The sequence below is a fragment of the Macaca fascicularis genome, chromosome 2, assembly GCF_037993035.2.
Source record: "Macaca fascicularis isolate 582-1 chromosome 2, T2T-MFA8v1.1".
NCBI classification, from domain to species: Eukaryota; Metazoa; Chordata; class Mammalia; order Primates; family Cercopithecidae; genus Macaca; species Macaca fascicularis.
Window position 1 is genome coordinate 99275988 of NC_088376.1, and position 20297 is coordinate 99296284.

Genomic DNA, 20297 nt, shown 5'->3' on the forward strand with positions numbered 1-20297 from the left:
AGTTAAGTACTCTTGAAAAACAAAACAAAACAGCCCAGAAAAAAAACTCAGTAATTATATAAGGCAGTGGTCCCCAATCTTTTGGGTACCAGGGACCTGTTTCATGGAAAACAATTTTTTCCTGGGGGTGGGGCTGGGGGATGGGGAAGGATGGTTTGGGACAATTCAAATGCATTATATTTATTGTGCACTTTATTTCTATTATTATTGCATTGTAATATATAATGAAATGATTATACAACTCACCATAATGCAGAATCGGTGGGAGCCCTGAGCTTGTTTTCCTGCAACTAGATGGTCCCATCTGGGGGTGATGGGAGACAGTGACAGATCATCAGGCATTAGATTCTCATAAGGAGCACACAACCTAGATCCCTCTCATGCCTAGTTCACAATAGTTCCAGCTCCTATGAGAATCTCACGCCACAGCTGATCTGACAGGAGGTGGAGCTCGGACGATAATATGAGCCTTGGGGAGCAGCTGTAAATACAGATTAAACTTCCCTGGCGTGCCAGAGATTCACTTCTTGCTGTGTAGCCCGGTTCCTAACAGGCCATGGGCTGGTACTCGTTTGTGGCCCAGGGGCTGGGGACCCCTTACATAAGGTGTTCACTATGAGATATAAGAGGACTTAGCCCAGGTGTTAAGGCAGTGTTCCAGGCCCCACTTTGGCTCTAATACATTTAGGGATCAGAATATGGACTCTCGAGAGCAGGTTCCCCCTATTATTGCTGGAAAACAAAATTTGCTAAAACGTGGAGATCAGCATATACTGTTAGATTCTGATGCCTCAATGTAAGCAGTTTCAGATGATACCAAAGGTACAGCATGCAAAAGTGGGTTGCTGAAATTGGACCTGAGGATTCGCAGGCAGCCAAACTTCGGGTTTTGGATAAATGAGGCACATAAACATTAAAATCTTGTAGGATGACTGCAGGTGTTAGGAGTAAATTTGGACTCATTAGGAATCTGTGTCTTCCACTAGGCTGTGAAATCTCCAAGGCCTGATAAAGGTTTCTGAATGAATTTGTGAAATATACGATTTCGGTGAAGAAAAGAATAAAGCAGGTGTCCAAACAGTTGAGGTTTTACGGTATTGGCATAAAACATTTGGACCCCTGGCGGCCGGTATCAGGGACTTCCCGACGCTGGAAGAGTTCCGGGAAGGGAAGCGGGCCCCTCTGGAACCGAAGACATAGAATCCTAGCTACAGCTACTAAAGAAAAGTACACTATCAATTAGGGCCCGCGTCAGGTTCTCTGGATCTCCCCTTCTCCCATCCTGGAAGCTCATCCCTGTGTTCTTTGCAGTGGGCCCGTCGGCCCTGCTGCCATCAATAGAAGCAGTACTCTCCCCGTCTGATTTCGCAGGGCCAAAGCCCAGGTGAGAGTCAGTGTGGTGTTCAGACTAGCCCTCGCTCCATTTCTGAGCCGCGAGGGCCGCACGCAACGAAATCAGGCAGCCCCGAACCTTGTGTCCTCCAGTGCAGTGAGTTCGGGAGCGACAGGCCGAGCGCGCATGTGCAGGCCCCGACATTGTGCTTGTTCCCTCCGGTGCTCCGTAGTTAGCCTCGGAGAGCTCCACGTAGGCGGCGCAGGCGCCCTTGGTGCACAGTTCACCTGCTGCCGTTGTCGTCGCCGCCGCGGCTCCCGGGGCTGGATGGGGGCCCGAGGCCAGCCAGTGGCACCCGGAAGAAAGAGACGCGGCGGCGGCGACGCCGACATCCTCAGGACGAGTGTCCGGACTTGCCCGCAGGCTCAAGGAGGAGGCGGCGAGGCCGGGTCCCCGCGGTCCCTGGTGTAGAGAAGTCGCCGTAGCCGCCGCGGCCGGGACTCCCCGGGCTCTCGCCCCTCAGGTCTCATTGACACTCAGGACCCTACGTACGCTGCGCCATGTTCAAGAAACTGAAGCAAAAGATCAGCGAGGAGCAGCAGCAGCTCCAGCAGGCGCTGGCTCCTGGTCAGGTACGATGGCCGCAGCTTTCCTCCCCTGGCTCCCGATACCCCTTGAACCAGCCCGCGGACGAAAAAGGCGGGGGGAGTGGGGCGTTCTTCCGTGACCTTTGACCCCTAACCCTGGACTCTTCCGAAACTCCGGATCCAGAAGGAGCTCCGGGCGGTGCAGGTCGCCCGTAACTCCTGACCTGGATTTTCCCATCGCAAAACTCCATCCAGTAATGAGTGGATGGGGGTGGCTGGATCCCTCGTGACGTCCCATCTCCGTTAAGAGTTTTTCCTTAAGGCCAGACTCCGAACTTACCTGATTTCTGATCCGTATTTGAGGTTCCCCCGTCCATCTGAGACCCCACGCTGGGAATGAGGGCGGGGTTGGAAAACCCGGGTCCCTTGTGATATCTAATCTCTGCTCGAGGTGTCCCCCTCTCTCATGCCCATCGTGAGATTTTGTGTGAAATGGCCAGGATCCCGCACAACTGACCCTTGACGGAAGTCTCTTAAATCCAAACCCAGGTCTAGGGATTGAAGGCTGGGGAATAGAGCCATCCTGGGTCAGGCTGCTGGTAGGAGCGGTGGGACATGAAAGAGGTGGCGGCGTGGCCGGCGTCCAGCGCCCGAGGCTGTCACGAGTTAGTCACTTCGCATAACTTGGTTGATCCGGGACTGGCGGGCGGAGGGGGAGACACTCTCCCTGTCCAGAACTCTGCTCTGCTTTTTGAGTCTTGTTGCTCTGCGGACAGGGTTATGTTTGTTTTTCAGGAATGCTGTTGCTTTAGGAAATGCGTTTCCAGGGGAAAGGAGGCGTGTTAGTAGTATTAAAGATACAGTTTCCTAAGCGTTAACTGGAGATGTTTCGATGCTGGCAGCACAGGGTCTTAACAGCGAAGATGATGGTTTCTGCTTAATTTCTTCCCAGCCTTTTTGAATTGCAACAGATTGAGCAGATCTGTCCCTTAATTTTCGGGTTTTTGGTCTTTGCTTGTGGTTGCAAGAAAAGCTGAGTTTTGACTAACTTGGAGGCATTTCCAAATTCTTAACATAGAACGATTGCATTAGGTTTATTCGGAAACTATAAATTGAAGTTATTATTTTTAAATTTAAAGCTCATGTGTAGTAAAACAGTGCTTGAGAAAAACATCAGAACACAGCACTGAAGGGTTGCTTCATTTCTCAAGTATAAATGGTGGTTAAAATTTAAGTAGTAAAGATTGTCCTTTTCATACCATTTACTGCAGTCTTTTAAAATTTTACAAAACACTGTTAATTAAGAAACAAAGATAAACTTTAAAAGTGAGGTGGAGATGAGGAATGTGAGGAAATGGGCATGTTAGTGAATGTAAGGCACTTCCATTTGGGAGTGTATAAAATGTAATTGAGCCAGGATTCCATTTCTAGAAATTTATTCTAAGAAAATTTAGGATGTATTAAAGATTTAGCTCTATGGATTTTCATGTCAATGTTGTTTTAATAGGTTAAAAACTAGCCAGAAATGTCCACCAATAGAGAATTGGTTAAATAAATTTTATCAGGTAGTTAGTTTTGCTTGATAGGTTACTATGCAGCCATAAAAAGTCAGCATTTACTGTGTCCTTAGTATGTACCAGACATTTTGCTTAGTATTTACGCAGATCATTTTATTTAATCTCACATAATCCTGTGAGGTAGAAAATACTATAATTCCTCCTCTATAGATGAAGGAGTGAGGCTCAAAGAGGTGAAGTAACTTGCCTGATGTTACGCAGCTAGTGTTAGAGACTTCAGAAAAGTATTAACACAGAAAGATATTTGTGTTAAAAGACAGAAGCAGCAGGTAAAATGTGATCCCAGTTTTGGGGAAAAGAATCTGTATGTAAGTGTATTTATATATACACATGGTAAAACTAGTTTAAGAGTAATATACTTTAAGGTGCTGGTGAATTACTGAGTGTGCTTTTTCTTATTTGTAGCGTTTAGCTTTTCATGAAAATGAGTTGTTTTTGTTCATTAACAAAGAGGTTGTTTTTAGTAATAAGCTAGTCACAAGCTAAGATGTAAGAGCTCTGTTTCTATAGCTTAATGCTTCTGGTGAAACAGGGCATCTGGATCAAATAAAATCACTTTGTGTACAAAAGGTTTAAAATAATCCTTTTGGATTATATGTATATTCACTGTGTTGGCCAGGCTGGTCTTGAACTCCTGACCTCTGGTGATTGGCCAGCCCCGGCCTCCCAAAATGCTGGGATTACAGGCGTGAGCCACTGCGCCTGGCCATTCGTGGTCTACTTTTGATAGTTATTTTGTAACCTTCCTTTCTGCCTGCCATATATCTTTCTCCCTGCTTGTGAATTGTTACGATCTTAGAAACAAAAAATGTGGCCTGGTATGGTGGCCTCACACCTGTAATCCCAGCACTTCGAATCACTTGAGCTCAGTAGTTCAAGACCAGCCTGGCCAAGATGGCAAAATCCCATTTCTGGCCAGGCACCGTGGCTCACGCCTGTAATCCCAGCACTTTGGGAGGCCAAGGCGGGTAGATCACCTGAGGTCTGCTAAAAGTACAAAAATTAGCGGGGCGTGGTGGCGCACACCTGTAATCCTGGCTACTCTGGAGGCTGAGGCAGCAGAATTGCTTGAACCTGGGAGGCAGAGGTTGCAATGAACTGAGATCGTGCCACTGCACTCCCGCCTGGGAGACAGAGTGAGACTCGGTCTCAAAAAAAAAAAAAAAAAATTACGTTTTAACAACAAATATCTATTTTGGATTTTTAAACTCCTTGCAGAACTAAGTCAATGAAAGAAACATTAAGAAGTAATACAGACATTGTAATTTCTTGGGATATATGAATACAATATTTTAAAACATTTTTAGCCTTTTCGAATACTGCTAAAACTTAAAAATTATAGAAGTACAGATACAAAAGGATGAATACATGACTCCACTTAATTGAGGTACCTAGAATAGTCAAATTCATAGGGACAGAAAATAAAATGGTTGTTGCCAAAGGCTGGAGAGAGGAGAGAATGGGGAGTTACTGTTTAGTGGGTACAGAGTTTTAGTATGGAAAGATGAAAATGTACTGGAGATGGACGGTGGTGATTCCACGACAGTGTGAATGTACTTCGTGCCACTGAACTGTATACCTACAAATGTTTAAACTGGTAAATTTTATGTTATGTATATTTTATCATGATAAAAAATTTAAGTTAAAAAAATCAACATATGGGCCCCTCCTTACGCCTGCAGAATCATCCCTTATTTTTTTCCCTCAGCTCAGAGATGGCTGCTGACCTCACTCTTTTAGAGTGAGACCGCAAAATAATAGTTTATGTGATACAAATTTAAAAAACAAAAACAAAACCAGCAAACAGTTCCACAGATAACAGGGAAAAGAGTCCTTTCTGAAAGGACATAGCCTTAATGTAAATCCAGGTTTACTAAATAGTTTCAGTCATGAAACTGGGGAAAGCATGAGTCCCAGAGAAAACATTTAGATCAGAAGGAGTTTATTAAGAACATGATGAAAGGCTTTAATAAGTTTGGTACCTAAAATATAAAGGTTTATTTGAAGAATTAACCTTGAGTTACTTTGACTGCTCTTTTAGAACTGGGATGTCAAATTGGTTTGGCAGTGACTTACAACAGTGCTGTGATGAGGATTCAACGGCTATGTCTCTGCCGTGACTAATCCATAGGTGTTGCAGGGAGAGTGAAATGAACCAGATATTAGTTATGAATGGTGAATGCCTAGGCCCTCTGCTGGATGTTGCATTTGCTTTGAAGGGTCTGTGTAGTCCCTACACAATGGAGTTGTGAGACAAGTACTTTCAGTGTAATGGTGGTATGTACAGGGTGTTGTGGTTGTGCAAAATAAGGCATTTCTGGAGAAGATCAGGGTGACATTTGAGTAGAGCCTTGATGGATAATGAAAAGTCATGGTATAGGGACAAGGGATTCAAGACTTCCTCCTAAGGATGACTGGATTAGTTTTCTAATGTTGCATAACAAGTTACCACAACCTTAGTGCCTAATAACCCAGTTATTATTTTATAGTTCTGTAGGTCAGAAATCTGGCGTGGCATAACTGGGTTCTCTGCTCAGGGTCTTTTTTTTTTTTTTTTTTGAGATGGAGTCTCTGCCACCCGGGCTGGAGTGCAGTGGCCGGATCTCAGCTCACTGCAAGCTCCGCCTCCCGGGTTCACGCCATTCTCCTGCCTCAGCCTCCCAAGTAGTTGGGACTACAGGCGCCCGCCACCTCGCCCGGCTAGTTTTTTGTATTTTTTAGTAGAGACGGGGTTTCACTGTGTTAGCCAGGATGGTCTCGATCTCCTGACCTCGTGATCCGCCCGTCTCGGCCTCCCAAAGTGCTGGGATTACAGGCTTGAGCCACCGCGCCCGGCCTGCTCAGGGTCTTGCAAGGCTAAAATCAATATGTTGTCCAAGCCGCGTTCTCATCGGGAGCTCAGGACCCTTTTGTATGCTCACATGGTTGTGGTAGAATTCAATCCTTTCTGGTTATAGGACTGGGGCCTTCATTTCTTGCTGACCACTTTCAGCTCCTAGAGGCTACCAGCAGCTCCTTGCCACGTGCCCGTGTAGGCATTTTGCTTTCTTCAGAACAGCAGAAGTACATCTCTCTGCCCTCTAGACCCATATTTGAAGGGCTTATGTAATTAGTTTAGACCTATCCAGGTAATCTTTTGATGAACTCATAGTCAACTGATTAGTAACCCAGTAACCTTAAATATGCCTTTAAAATCCCTTTGCCCTGTAATGTAACAATTATGAGAGTGATATCTCATTATATTCACAGGGCAGGGGTCATTTGGGGTCATCTTAGGATTTTGCCTGTTACAATGACTAAAATGGTTTTTCTTTTTTTAAGTTTTTGTAGTCAGGGCCTTACTGTGTTACTCAGGCTGTCTTGAACTCCTGGCCTCAAGTGATCCTTTTGCCTTGGCCTCTCAGAGTGTTGGAATTATAGGCATAAGCCACTGTGCATGGCCAAAATGGTTTTTCTTATACTGAAATTGAGTATAACTGTGGTCAGTTAATAATTAGGTAGTGAGCAATAAAATATTAATTGTGGGTCTGGATGTAGCTGTCAGGTTTTTTGGTTAGCAGCTTAGAAAGCTGACTCAGATTTCTTATGGCTATTGCAATTAATCAGCTCAAGTTTGGTTTGAAGGAACCTAAATCCCTTTATATCTTGAAGTGAGGATAGCCCATTAAGGAACCCGGCACCTGGGACAAATGCTCAAGTAGTTAGTTCTTTATGCACTGTTTTATACTTTATACTCACATCCATTTTCCCGTATAATCCTTACTCTTACAACTCTGGAGGAAGATCAACAAGCCATCAGGCCACGTTTTGCCACATAGTACTACTTTTCTGGGGAGAGTATGTTTTAGAACCTGTTAAACTTTGTAAACCCCGTTGTTTGATTTTTTGTCAGTTTCTCCAGAGCTGATGAGGCTCTCAGTTACTGATTAGAACATATGAGGCCAAGGTGTAAGACATAATGCCAGTTTTTAAGATTTGCAGTGAGGTATACTTTTAAAGCAGTTGGAAGGTCACTGTCTAAGGTAGCCCTTTCCTGGCATCTGGATATTTGGAAAGCTGAATTAATAAAAAAGCTGAATCTTAGACTTGATGGAATCACAACAGAGTTGATTAGTCAAGAGATATTTCCTGTAGTCTAGTAGTACTTTTCTAATTACTTTTCTAAGTTTTTATCACCCAGTGACCATTTTATTAAAGGAGTTCTTACATATAATCATTTATAAATACATAGATACAAAAGACTGCCCCCATAGTGGCAGCCTTTGAGGCACCTACAGCCTTTGAAGCTGGCGCTGGCAAGGTTTGCAAATTATGGCTCTAGGTGTGGGAAGGGTTTACTGAATTTATCTCAGCTTTAATGAAAGCTATTTCTGATGTTCTTTGAACATTTGTAATTTGAATGTGGTGTTCAAGGTAGGCTCAAATTATCTCCAAGACTGAGATTAACACTACACAGTGACTGTGCTTTCCCTCGCTGTTTTCTAAATGGAGTGTTGACTTTTAGTCACATATTTTCTAGACATTTAAACCATTGATAAGGCTTCAACTTTATTTCACATTCATTAATTTTCTTGTTTATATACTTTTTTTTTTGAGATAGAGTCTTGCTGGGTCACCCAGGCTGGAGCGTAGTAGCGCAATCTCAGCTCACTGCAACCTCTGCCTCCTGGGTTCGAGCAATTCTCCTGTCTCAGCCTCCTGAGTACCTGGGATTACAGGCATGCGCCACCACTCTTGTTTATATTTTTAAGTCCTTATTCTTCCTGCTTTGTCTTTGGTGGGAGAGGATATCTCATCCCTGAAAGTGACTTCTGCACATAGCTAATTTCATCTGTTGTATTGATTTTTCTGGTTCATCTTTTAGAAGGTGTTTGAGTTCTTACTTGTAAGCAACAAAAACGTAGTCAATCTAAGCAGAAAAAGAATTTATTGAAGACTCTTTTGCCTACAGAATTTCCTTGAGGTCCTAAAAGTCTGAGCTGATTGCTATGTTCAGTTATACTGGGGAGACTGCTCTGTGTTGCAGCTGCTTCATCTTGGCACCGGCATCGCGTCTTTCACTTCACAGCTTATATCTGCGTGGATGCATGAACTTCTGTCTCCATTGTCATCAGATGATGAACTTTATTCGCATGTCTGTTTTTTCACATCACTCACTTATGACTCGAAGTCTCATGTGTTTCATTGGTGGAGCTCAGGTTACCCTGTCTCAGATAAAAAGAAGATTGGGTTAGTAAGTTTTCTGAGTTCTAACTTATGGACTTATAAGAGCTATTTATAGAAAAAAGGTTATTAAACTTTTGTCATATTTGTAGATGCTTTTCCTCACCTCCCAATTAAACTGCTGCTTTGATTTGTTTTTCACGTAAAAATCTCTTTCCCATTCAGAGTTTGTAGAAATAGACTCTTGTATTTTTTGTATTTCAATTTAAAAAAACTTAAATCTTTAATATAGCTTAAATATGAAGAATCTGATATGTGTGTCTTGCCCCATATAGATGGCCAGTTGTCCCAACATTTATTGAATGTCTATCCTGATGCAAAATGTTACTTTTTTTTTTTTTTTTTTTTTTTGAGACGGAGTCTCGGTCTGTCGCCCAGGCTGGAGTGCAGTGGCCGGATCTCAGCTCACTGCAAGCTCCGCCTCCCGGGTTCACGCCATTCTCCTGCCTCAGCCTCCCGAGTAGCTGGGACTACAGGCGCCCGCCGCCTCGCCCGGCTAGTTTTTTGTATTTTTTAGTAGAGACGGGGTTTCACTGGGTTAGCCAGGATGGTCTCGATCTCCTGACCTCATGATCCGCCGGTCTCGGCCTCCCAAAGTGCTGGGATTACAGGCTTGTGCCACCGCGCCCGGCCGCAAAATGTTACTTTTATCATAAGCTAAATACGTATGTCTGTCTAGATGTATATATGTGTATATAGAGTATGTGTATATGTGTGTATATATGTGTATATAGAGTATGTGTATGTTTGTATACTATTCCTCACAACCTCTCAGTTCCACCCTAGCCACAGCAATTTGTGCACAGATACGACCGACCAGAGTTCCATTTGTTTATTCATTCATTCATTCATTTATTTGACAAATATTTATTAACTACCTTTTGTAAAGTGCAGACTACAAAAAGAGGTAAGGTATCATGACTCATTCATTTCTCAAAATAGAGCTGAGTTCAGATCTATTTTGCTGTGGGTGTAGGGGGATCTCGAAGTTTTGGTTTTATACTTCTAGGGTTGTTTTTAGGTCACCTTAGAGTAGACCCCAGACCCCTAGTTTAAATTTTGAGCCGTTTCTCCTGAGTTGTTTTGCATTGAGGATTATAGGAGTCAGGCTGTCAATTACAGAGCTAAATGGAATAGCATCTCAGTATTTAGCAGTGGTATTCAAGGTAGGCTCAAAGCAAGGCCATTAATTAGGTGGGCAAGTGCTGTTTATCTGCATTTCATACTATTGAATGTTAGAGCTAGAAGGTAGAAGGGATCTTAAAGATTGAATTGGCAGCCTTTTTTTGATGAACTTCTAATTTTGGAATAATTTTGGTTTACAAAAAAGTTATAAAGGTAGTGCAGAGAGTTTTTATGTACCCCTCACCTGGCTTCAGTTTTCTCTAATATTATCATCTTACATTAGTATCATGACTTTATTTTATATATATGGAGACACATAGTCCTCAAAAAGTTCATGTAGCTAAGATCATAGTTCTAGTTGGTGGCAGAGTTAGGCCAGGGATCTGGTAGGTAGCCTGGGTTTTCTAGTTGATTATTTGTTATCCTTTTCTGCTTTTCATGTTTTTGCTCTTTTCCTTTCTTTCACTGAATTCTTTGGGCATGGACTGAGAGAAGGACTACCTAGTACATAGTTCACTAGTCAATATAGTCTTGCTAATTTGTGCAATAATTTTTAAATCTAGGCTTCCTCCAATTCTTCAACACCAACAAGAACGAGGAGCAGGACATCTTCATTTACAGAGCAACTTGATGAAGGTACACCCAATAGAGAGGTAAGTTTGGAATTATTTTTCTAGTATACCTCTCACAATAAACTAATTAATCTAAAATGTAATGCTGTTGATAACAAAATGGGAAACTATTTTGACAAGTCAGCTATTTAATTCCTAGGTAGAGTTATTAGTAACACAATTAGTCTTTTTTTTCACAAATAGCAGTTATGATTTATGTATGTATGTATTTATATATGTATGTATGTATGTTTTTGAGACTGGATCTGGTTCAGTCACCCAGGCTAGAGTGCAGTGGCACCATCACTACTCATTGCAGCCTTGACCTTCTGGGTTCAAGTGATGCTCTAACTTCAGCCTCCTGGGTAGCTGGGACTATAGGCATATGCCACCATGCCTGGCTAATGTTTAAATTTTTTGTAGATGGGGTCCCACTGTGTTGCTCAGGCTGGTCTTGAACTCCTGGGCTCAAGTGATTCTTCCAGTTATGCTTTGTAAACTTGGTTTGTTGAGAACCTTAATTTGAGAGGATAATACATTCTGGATTTAATAGTTGAAGTTTTCAGAATAATTTGATAAATTTGTTCAACATAGCATCATTTTTTCAAGCTGGTGAGTGGAAACTGAGAAGTAACTTATTGAACTTATTCCGTGTAACCAGCAGCTGGCATTAAAACTCATTATTTCCAACTTTGTTTTTCTGTGAAGTGTAACACATGTACAAAAAGAAGGTAAAACATAAATGTACAGAGATCAGCAAATTAATCATGAAGTGAATCCTCCCAGGTCAAGCAAAGGAACACTGTCAGCACTGTAGTGCTCCCTCTTTCCCCCTGAAGGATTACCACCATCCTGAATTTTTGGTATTTGCTTGCTTCCTTTTTTTTTTTTTTTTTTTAAAATAGTTTTACCTCTTAAATATGCTTTCTAAATGTAGACATTGTAGTTAAACATTTGGGTTGTCCGCAGGTTTTGGCTACTATGAATTAGGTTGCCATCAACATTATTGTACATTTCTTTTGGTGTACATGTACCTGCATTTCTGTTGGTATGTACTTTGGAGTAGAATCACTGCTCTATTTTAACACTTAAGAAGATAATGCTGATGGTTTTCCAGAGTGGTTGTAGAAATTTAAATTCCCACCAGGAGCTTATGAAAGTTGCTTTTGCCCTATATTTTTGAGAGTCTTTATTTTTCTACTCTGTGTAAATATGCTGGAAAACAGTCTTTTTCATTTCAGCTGTTCTGGTGGTGGTCTTTCATTTTAGTTTTAATTTGCATTCTCTGATAACTAACAAGATTGAGCATTTTCATCTGTTTATTGGCCATTTGATGTCTTCTTTTGTGAGTGCTTAAGTCCCTTGCCCATTTTTCTGTTGGATTATCTTTTTTAAAAATTGATTTGTAGGAGTTTTTAAAAAATATAGAATACATAGGAGTTTTTTGTTGAATATATATCTTGCAGATATCTTCCCACTCTGGCTTGCCATTCATTTTCTTAACGATGTCCTTTGATGAACAGAAGTTCTTAGTTTTAGGCCAAGTGTGGTGGCTCATGCCTGTAATCCCAGCACTTTGGGAGACCAAGACAGGAGGATTGCTCGAGTCCAGGAATTTGAGACCAGCCTGGGCAACAGAGTGAGACCCTGTTTCTACAAAAAAAAATAAAATAAAATTAGCCAGTTATGGTGGCATGCACCTGTGTGGTCCCAGCTACTCAGGAGGCTAAGGCAGGAGGATCACTTGAGCCTTGGAAGTCAAAGCTGCAGTGAGCCATGATTGCGCTCGTCTGGGTGACACAGTAAGACCTAGGCTTACTTGAAAAAAGAAAAAAAAAAAACGCCTGGGTCCCATCTATGTCCCATCCCTGACAGTACCTTCTATCTTAGAAGTTTAACAAAATGAGAAACCAGATAGGGTGGAGGGAGATGATAAAAAATTAATGTCCTTTTAATAAAAAACTTTATATAATTGAAAAATCCTTTATTATAAAATAAGTTGAAGTAAGGTTTACATTGCACTCTGTGGTCCAAAGTACCTGTTAAAGTTGTCAAAAAAGCTTAAAAAGCAAGGAGATGAAGTGATGACAATGCTTTGTCATTCTATCCGAAACCATCTCTTAGCTAGGATTGTTAAAATTTAGAAAGAAAGAAATAACCTTTAGCTGACTTGATCGATTGTAAAAGAGTACTAAAACCAAATCTTTCAGAAATAATTATTTTGTAACAGTATATTCAATTAAATTGTTTTAAAGCATCCTAGATTTTTAAAAAGTATTTTTAAAAAGCAGTGGTAGCCGTCAGCCGGGTGCGGTGCACGTGCCTGTAATCCCAGCTATTTGGGAGGCTGAGGCAGGAGAATCGCTTGAACCTAGGAGGTGGAGGTTGCAGTGAACTGAGATTGTGCCACTGCTCTCTAGCCTGGGCGACAGAGCGAGACTCTGTCTCAAAAAAAAAAAAAAAGCAATGGTAGCAATCAGCATAATTCTGCACTATTTTCAGTGTTTCACTTTATTGTATGCAAACTAATATACTATAATGTCAATCAATATGCGGAGTATAGAAATGATGCCATTAATACTGATTGCAAAAACATTACAACTCAGTACTGCAGCTTTCATTCGAATTGGTTATATGTATAAACTGAGTTCAACAATATTGTATTTGAAATTGTAAATGCAATAACGTAAGTAATGCTTAAGAAAATAAGATCTCAGGAGACTGTGTATATACTCTGTACTTTTATGCAACTTTATCAGATCATTTCAGTATATGCACCAAGGATATAACGTATGTGACAAGAACTTTGAGTGTAAAAACTGTACTATGTACCTTTTGTTTATTTTGCTCTCAACATCTAAATAAAGGTGTTTTGTTTTGTTTTTTTAATTGTTTTAAAGTAATCCCCATCAGGACAATTTGTATGTATTTTTACAATTTTTTTTTTTTTGAGACGGAGTCTTGTTCTTTCGCCAGGCTGCAGTTCAGGGGTGCGGTCTTGGCTCACTGCAACCTCCGCCTCCCAGGTTCAAGTGGTTCTCCTGCCTCAGCCTCCTGAGTAGCTGAGACTACAGGTGGGCGCCACCACGCCCAGCTAATTTTTTGTATTTTTACTTGAGACGGAGTTTTACCATGTTGCTGAGGATGGTCTCAATCTCTTGGCCTTGTGATCTGCCCGCCTCAGCCTCCCAAAGTGCTGGGATTACGGGTGCGAGCCACTGTGCCGGGCCGTATTTTTACAATTTTTAAATTAGCTTATACCCTATTATCTAGAAATCCCATTTCTAGAAATCTGTCCTGTAGAACAATAGCATTTTAAATGTATATCCGCAAGGCTTATTGTAGTAAGCTATTTATAATACTAAAAAGATGATAAAGTTTGATTTGCAATGTTAAGTTTTTCTCCAAACTAATCTATAGACTCAGTGCAATCCCAGTCAAAATCCTTATAGGTTTGTTTTCTTGTCATCATCATCATTATTACTATTATTATTTTTTGAGATGAAGTCTCACTCTGTCACCCAGGCTGGAGTGCAGTGGTGCGATCTCAGCTCACTGCAGCCTCCGCCTCCCAGGTTCAAGCAATTCTCCCTGCCTCATTCTCCCGATTAACTGGGATTACAGGCACCCACCACCATGCCCAGCTAACTTTTTGTATTTTTAGTAGAGACAGAATTTCACCATGTTGGCCAGGCTGGTATTGAACTTCTGACCTCAGGTGATCCACCTGCCTCGGCCTCCCAAAGTGCTGGGATTACAGGTGTGAGCCACCACGCCCGGCCTTTGTGTCCCTTTTATAAAGAAGCCTAAGGCACTCCAAACAAAGACAGATTTATTTGGGTTTATATACAATATTTACCAACACAGGAAAGTAGACATGTTAGTATTTTCAGCAGTAGAGAAAAAGGCAAAACCTTTTTTTAATTGACAAGGAAATTAACTTAATGAAACCATTCTACTACCTAAGCATTCTAGATATGTAGACCTTACTGTGTCTACTGTTGCTATGGACAAATATTTATGTTTTGAGCTAAATTTCCACATTTTTCTTCCAAAAAAAAAAAAAAAAAAGCATTTTTTTGTCTTTTGAGACAGGGTCTCACTCTGTTGCCCAGATTGAAGCGTAGTGTCACAATCTCAGCACTCCACAGCTTCAACCGCCTGAGCTCAAGTGATCCATCCACCTCGGCCTTGTAAAGTGCTGGGATTACAGGCATGAATCATCACACAGGGCCAAAACAAACAAACAAACAGAAAAAAAAACACTTAACACTTAAAATAAATCCAAGCCAGGCACAGTGGTGTGCACCTGTAGTCCCAGCTACTCAGGAGGCTGAGGCAGGAGGATCCCTTGAGCCCGGGAAATGATTTTTCAATATGGTGTGAAGTAGGGATCAAGTTTCATCGCCTCCAATATGTTTATCCAGTTGTCTCATCTTTTTTACACTGCTTTACTGTTGTACATTTTTTCATTAATTGTGTCCATATGTCCATATTTGAGTGGCTTTGTTCCGGAGTTCTCTGTTCTGTTCCATTGTTCTCTTTGTCTTTGATACCACACTGTCTTAATGAGTATCGTTTTACATTCACGCTTTATATTCATGTCCATATTTGAGTGGCTTTTTTTCTGAGCTTTCTGTATTCTGTTCCACTGTTCTCTTTGTCTTTGATTCAATACCATACTCCCAGCTATTCGGGAGGCTAAGGCAGGAGAATCGCTTGAACTCAGGAGGCAGAGGTTGCAGTGTGAGCCGAGGTCGTGCCATTGCACTCCAGCCTGGGCAATAAAAGCAAAACTTCATCTCAAAAAAAAAGAGGGACATAAAAAATCTATTATTATAAACATTGAAGGCAGAGGAGAGTAGACTGAATTTGCATTGACTCTGAAGTCTACGTAAGTCTACTCTGGGTACTCTTCTATCCTGCGCAAATGACACATCTGTCTGTTTGATCATAGCACTCTCTACTGGTGATCCTAGGCATAGCCCCACTATCCTCAGAGTAGGGCTTCCTGTCCTTGTTGTTTGAGGTTAATCTTTTTTGCTTTCCTAGGTCTGGGTTGCTTTAGAGCAATATGTAATGTAGGATCCTGTAAGGGATTAACTAGAGCAAATGAAGCTAACATCCTCCTATCCTCTGCCCCACTCCAGATTGGACCTGGACTTTTTCAGAGATAGGGTCTCACACTATGTTGCTCTGGCTGGCCTCCAACTCTTAGGCTCAAGGGACCCTGATTTTTTTTTTAATTGAGTTTAAATTCATATAACATAAATTAACCATTTAAAGCAAACAGGTAGCATTTAGTACATTCCCAGTGTTGTACATTCAGCACGTCTATCTAGTTCCATAACATTTCCATCACCCCAAAATGAAACCCCACGCTGATTAAGCAGTCATTCCCATTCCTCCTTCCTCCAACCCCTGGCAACCATTAATTTGCTTTCTGTCTTAATGGATTTACCTTTTCTGGATATTTCATATAAATGGAATCATTTGATATGTTACCTTTTGTGTCTGACCACTTTTTTTTTTTTTTTTTTTTTTTTTTTTGAGACGGAGTCTCGCTCTGTCACCCAGGCTGGAGTGCAGTGGCCGGATCTCAGCTCACTGCAAGCTCCGCCTCCCGGGTTTACGCCATTCTCCTGCCTCAGCCTCCCGAGTAGCTGGGACTACAGGCGCCTGCCACCTCGCCCGGCTAAGTTTTTGTATTTTGAGTAGAGACGGGGTTTCACTGTGTTAGCCAGGATGGTCTCCATCTCCTGACCTCGTGATCCGCCCGTCTCGGCCTCCCAAAGTGCTGGGATTACAGGCTTGAGCCACCGCGCCCGGCCTGTGTCTGACCACTTTTACTTAGCTTAATGTTTTCAAGATTCTTTTGTGTTGTAGCATGTATCTACTTTCTTTTTATAACTGAGTCTAATGATTTTTTTTTAAGGGAGTAAAAATCTATATACTGTATTAGTTTAGAATAAGACCTGGAATAGACTGATGAGGAAAGGATGGTTTTTGGTGTTACCTGGATTCAGCCTAAGTTTACATCCTGGCTTTGTCATTTGCTGACCGAAAGATTTATTAAAGTTAACTTTTCAGTCTCAGGTTTTCTCATTTGTGTAATGAGAAATTTGTGAAGTTTTGGGGATTATCAGTAAGATGGCATGTAAATCTCTAGTGTGGTAATTTGCATATAGTGGGCGCTAAGTTATTAGGGACAGCCTCGGAAGAGGGGAGGGCCTGCTCTGCTTCCTCTTTTTAGGGGAGGGGAACAGGTGGACTTTATGTGGATTAAGGTCCTAGGCATGTTATCTCTGTGTCGCTTTGCCTATTGAATTTGTGAAGGAAGGATTGATAGCTTCACTTTGCCTCCTATCTTGCTCTCTCCGGTTTGCTGTCTTCCTGAGACACTTCCTCATTTATTAGGGGCCATAGTAAACGTGTCTATTGTTATCCTGGGGACTCATCCATGAACAACTTGCATATTGTTTTTAAATTAAATTCCAGAATTAGGTGTGTTTTCATATACATACATATATATCTCTATATAATTTTTATATGTGTATGTATGTATGTATGAGATGGAATCTTGCTCTGTCGCTCAGGGTGGAGTGCAGTGTCATGATCTTGGCTCACTGCAACCTGTGCCTCAGCCTCCTGAGTAGCTGGGATTACAGGCATGTGCCACCACGCCTGGCTGATATTTGTGTTTTTAGTAGAGATGAGGTTTCACCATGTTGGCCAGGCTGGAGTGGAACTCCTGGCGCTCAAGTGATCCACCCACCTTGAACTCCTAAAGTGCTGGGATTACAGGCATGAACCACCACACCTGGCCCCAGTTTTTGAGCATTCTTAAGCACATTTTAGAGATTTATTTTATGTTTCAAGGCTTATATGGCTTAAAGGCATCGTTTTAGAGATTACTGGGAAGTATCTTCGAAGTAGTACATGAGAAACATTCCTTCCTAAATCCTTTATTATATTGAATGTCGTGTTAATTGGTTTTCAGAGGTTAAATTAACCATGTATTCCTGCAATAAATGTCACGTGTTTCTGGTATATAATTTTTTTATATATTACTGGATTGATTCATTAGTATTTTGTTGAGGATTTTTTTGTCTATATTCATAAGAAATGCTGGTCTGCAGTTTTCTTTTTTTGCGATAACCTAGTTTTTGTATCAGTAATACAGGCCCCATGAAATGAGTTGGAAAGTGTTCACTTCTCTTGTATTTTTTCAAGAGTTTGTGAAGAATTGCTGTTAATTCTTCTTTAAATGTTTGGTAGAATCTACCATTGAAATCATGTGTCCTGGGCTTTTTTCCAAGGGAGGTGTTTTGATAACTAATTCAGTATCTACTTTTTATAGCTCTGTTCAGATTTTGCTTCTTCCTGAGTGAGTTTTGTAATTTGTGTATCTCTAGGAATTTGTCCATTTCATTTATCTCATTTGTTGGCATAAATTAAACTAAATTTGGCCCGAGGCTACCTGTATATCTTGAGTCCCTATGTAAGGAACTGTAGCCTAACTTAGTACATAAGCAAACTGACATCCTAAATTAGGAATGTAGTTTTTGTAACAGCTCCTGAGTCTCAGGCAGTCACAGTAGTCAAGTCTGCCAATTGCAGGCTGCTAACTAAGCAGCCCATTCTCAAATGAGGCAAAAACCTTTGCTTTTAACACATAGTATAGCTTTGTAATCCTTTTCTGCAAATTCAGGGGTAATTTCTTCTCCTTCATTCCTGATTTTCATGATATGAGTCTTCTTTTTTCCCCTCTGTCAGTGTAGCTAATGGTTTGTCAATTTTGTTGATCTTTTGAAGAACAAACCTTTGGTTCCACTTTCTTGTTGCATATGCTGAGTATTTTCGTAATTGGAGTGGAAAGCTGATCTTTCATAACTTATTTTACTTAAGCCTGAGGTGTCTTGGACTTAGCAAAACTTCCTTGAATCTAAATTACATCTTCTTTCCTGGTTTCTGGGCTGATACATGTTTTTTCCTATCTTATATACCCTTGGTCTTTTCATTGGCGATTAAGACTAGGGAAAGTTAGTTACCTTGTCCTTTTATGCTGTCATTTTGTTTAAAGGCTTTCTGTGTAGTAAAACTATCCATATAGACAAAATAGAGCCTTGAGTTGTGATCTTGAATTTGATCAATATGATTTACCCACAGTCTGTACTGGATATTTCTTCACCTGCTGCTACTGTAAACCATTTTATTCTTGTATCTTCTGTAGAGTATGTTATCACAGGTACTTTTTATAGGGATGTCCAATCTTTTGGCTTCCCTGGGCCACATTGAAAGAAGAATTGTCTTGGGCCACACATCAAATACGCTAACACTAATAATAGCTGATGAACTAAAAAAAAAAATAAATAAAGTCTCATAATGTTTTAAGAAAGTTTATGAAGTTGTATTGGGTCTCATTCGAAGCCATCCTGGGTCACAGATTGGATGAATTTAATTGACCCAAAATCATAAGGGTTCTACTAACAGTTGTACTTAACAGTATCTGAGAAGATAGAAACAGGACCATCTGCCAGGCGTGGCGGCTCATGCCTGTAATCCCAGCACCTTGGAAAGCCAAGGATGGTGGATTACCTGAGGTCAGGAGTTCGAGACCAGCCTGGCCAATACAAAAAATTAGCTGGGCGTGGTGGCGCGTGCCTGTAATCCCAGCTACTCAGTAGGCTGAGGTGGGAGAATCGCTTGAACCCGGGAGGTAGAGGTTCCAATGAGCCAAGATCATGCCACTGCACTCCAGCCTGGGCAGCAAGAGTGAAACTCCGTCTCAAAAAAAAAAAAAAAAAAGAAACAGGGCTATCTGTCTTTGAGGAAGAGGGATTTACACCCTTACTAAGACACTAAACTTTTTTGCTAAGTCACTAAACTTTTTAGGCCCTTCCCCCAGTATTATACATGAGAGATGATAATCAAGCCTTTGTTGCCTATGAGTAAAAAGGAATCTAAAAATCACTGAAATAAATAAGTTTTTCAAGGAATTTCAAAGAAGTTTTTTCACATGGGAAAGGACTTCTAGGCTGGATGTGGTGGCTCACACCTGTAATCCCAGCAATTTGAGAGGCTGCAGCAGGAGGAATGCTTGAACCCAGGAGTTGGAGACCAGTGTGGGCAACATAGTGAGATCCTGTCTCTACCAAAAAAAAAAAAAATCAAAAAAATTAGCCACATGTGCTGGTGTGCACCTGTGGTCCCAGCTACTTAAGAGGCTGAAGTAGGAAGATTTTTTGATCCCAGGAGGTCGAGGTTGCAGTGAGCCATGACTGTGCCATTGCACTCCACCCTTAGTGACAGAGCAAGACCCTGTCTCAAAAAAAAAAAAAAAAAAAAAAAAAAAAAAAAAGGCTGCTGGTTGTTGTTGGAAATAATCAGTCACAATGGCATGCTGCCTAACATGCTAAATCCTCCCCAGAAGACTTCAGGACTTTCGGTCAAATCGTGCTGTGATTTGACCCTTGAGGCATCCTTGCTGTTTTAGTCACAGAAGTAGTAGATAAAACTTAAAAAACATTGAGACATGTATCTGAGTTCACAAACAAGGTAAACATCTCCGTGGGCTGAGAGGGAGTGAATCCTTGGTCCTAGAGGGTTTGGGGTTGGGACAAAGGCAGCCATTTTCAACTAGGGTTTTGTGAGAGAATTAAGCTCTGTGGAAAATGATTTGAGTAACTGCATTTTTTATTCTTCCAAGTATTGTATGAAACTATTACCATGCTATATATACATAGTAGATACATTAATTCATTGTATGCAGGCATTTGGATTTAATTTTCTCTTTGAACTCTGGTTGAGAAGGACTGGAGATGTTCTATACAGAGGAGAT

General features: G+C 41.2%; 1 protein-coding gene across 14 annotated transcripts in view; it reads left to right on the forward strand.

Annotated features, from left to right (window-relative positions):
- The first annotated feature begins 1611 nt into the window (after positions 1-1611).
- Positions 1612-20297, forward strand: part of GOLGA4 (golgin A4) — a 119919-nt gene continuing 101233 nt past the window's right edge. For all 14 annotated transcript variants that reach the window (XM_005546640.4, XM_005546641.4, XM_045386480.2 and 11 more), the window contains exons 1-2: positions 1612-1965; positions 10409-10498. In XM_005546640.4, coding sequence (XP_005546697.3) covers positions 1894-1965; positions 10409-10498 — 162 coding nt within the window. In that variant the 5' untranslated portion in view covers positions 1612-1893. The remainder of the gene's footprint in view (positions 1966-10408; positions 10499-20297) is intronic.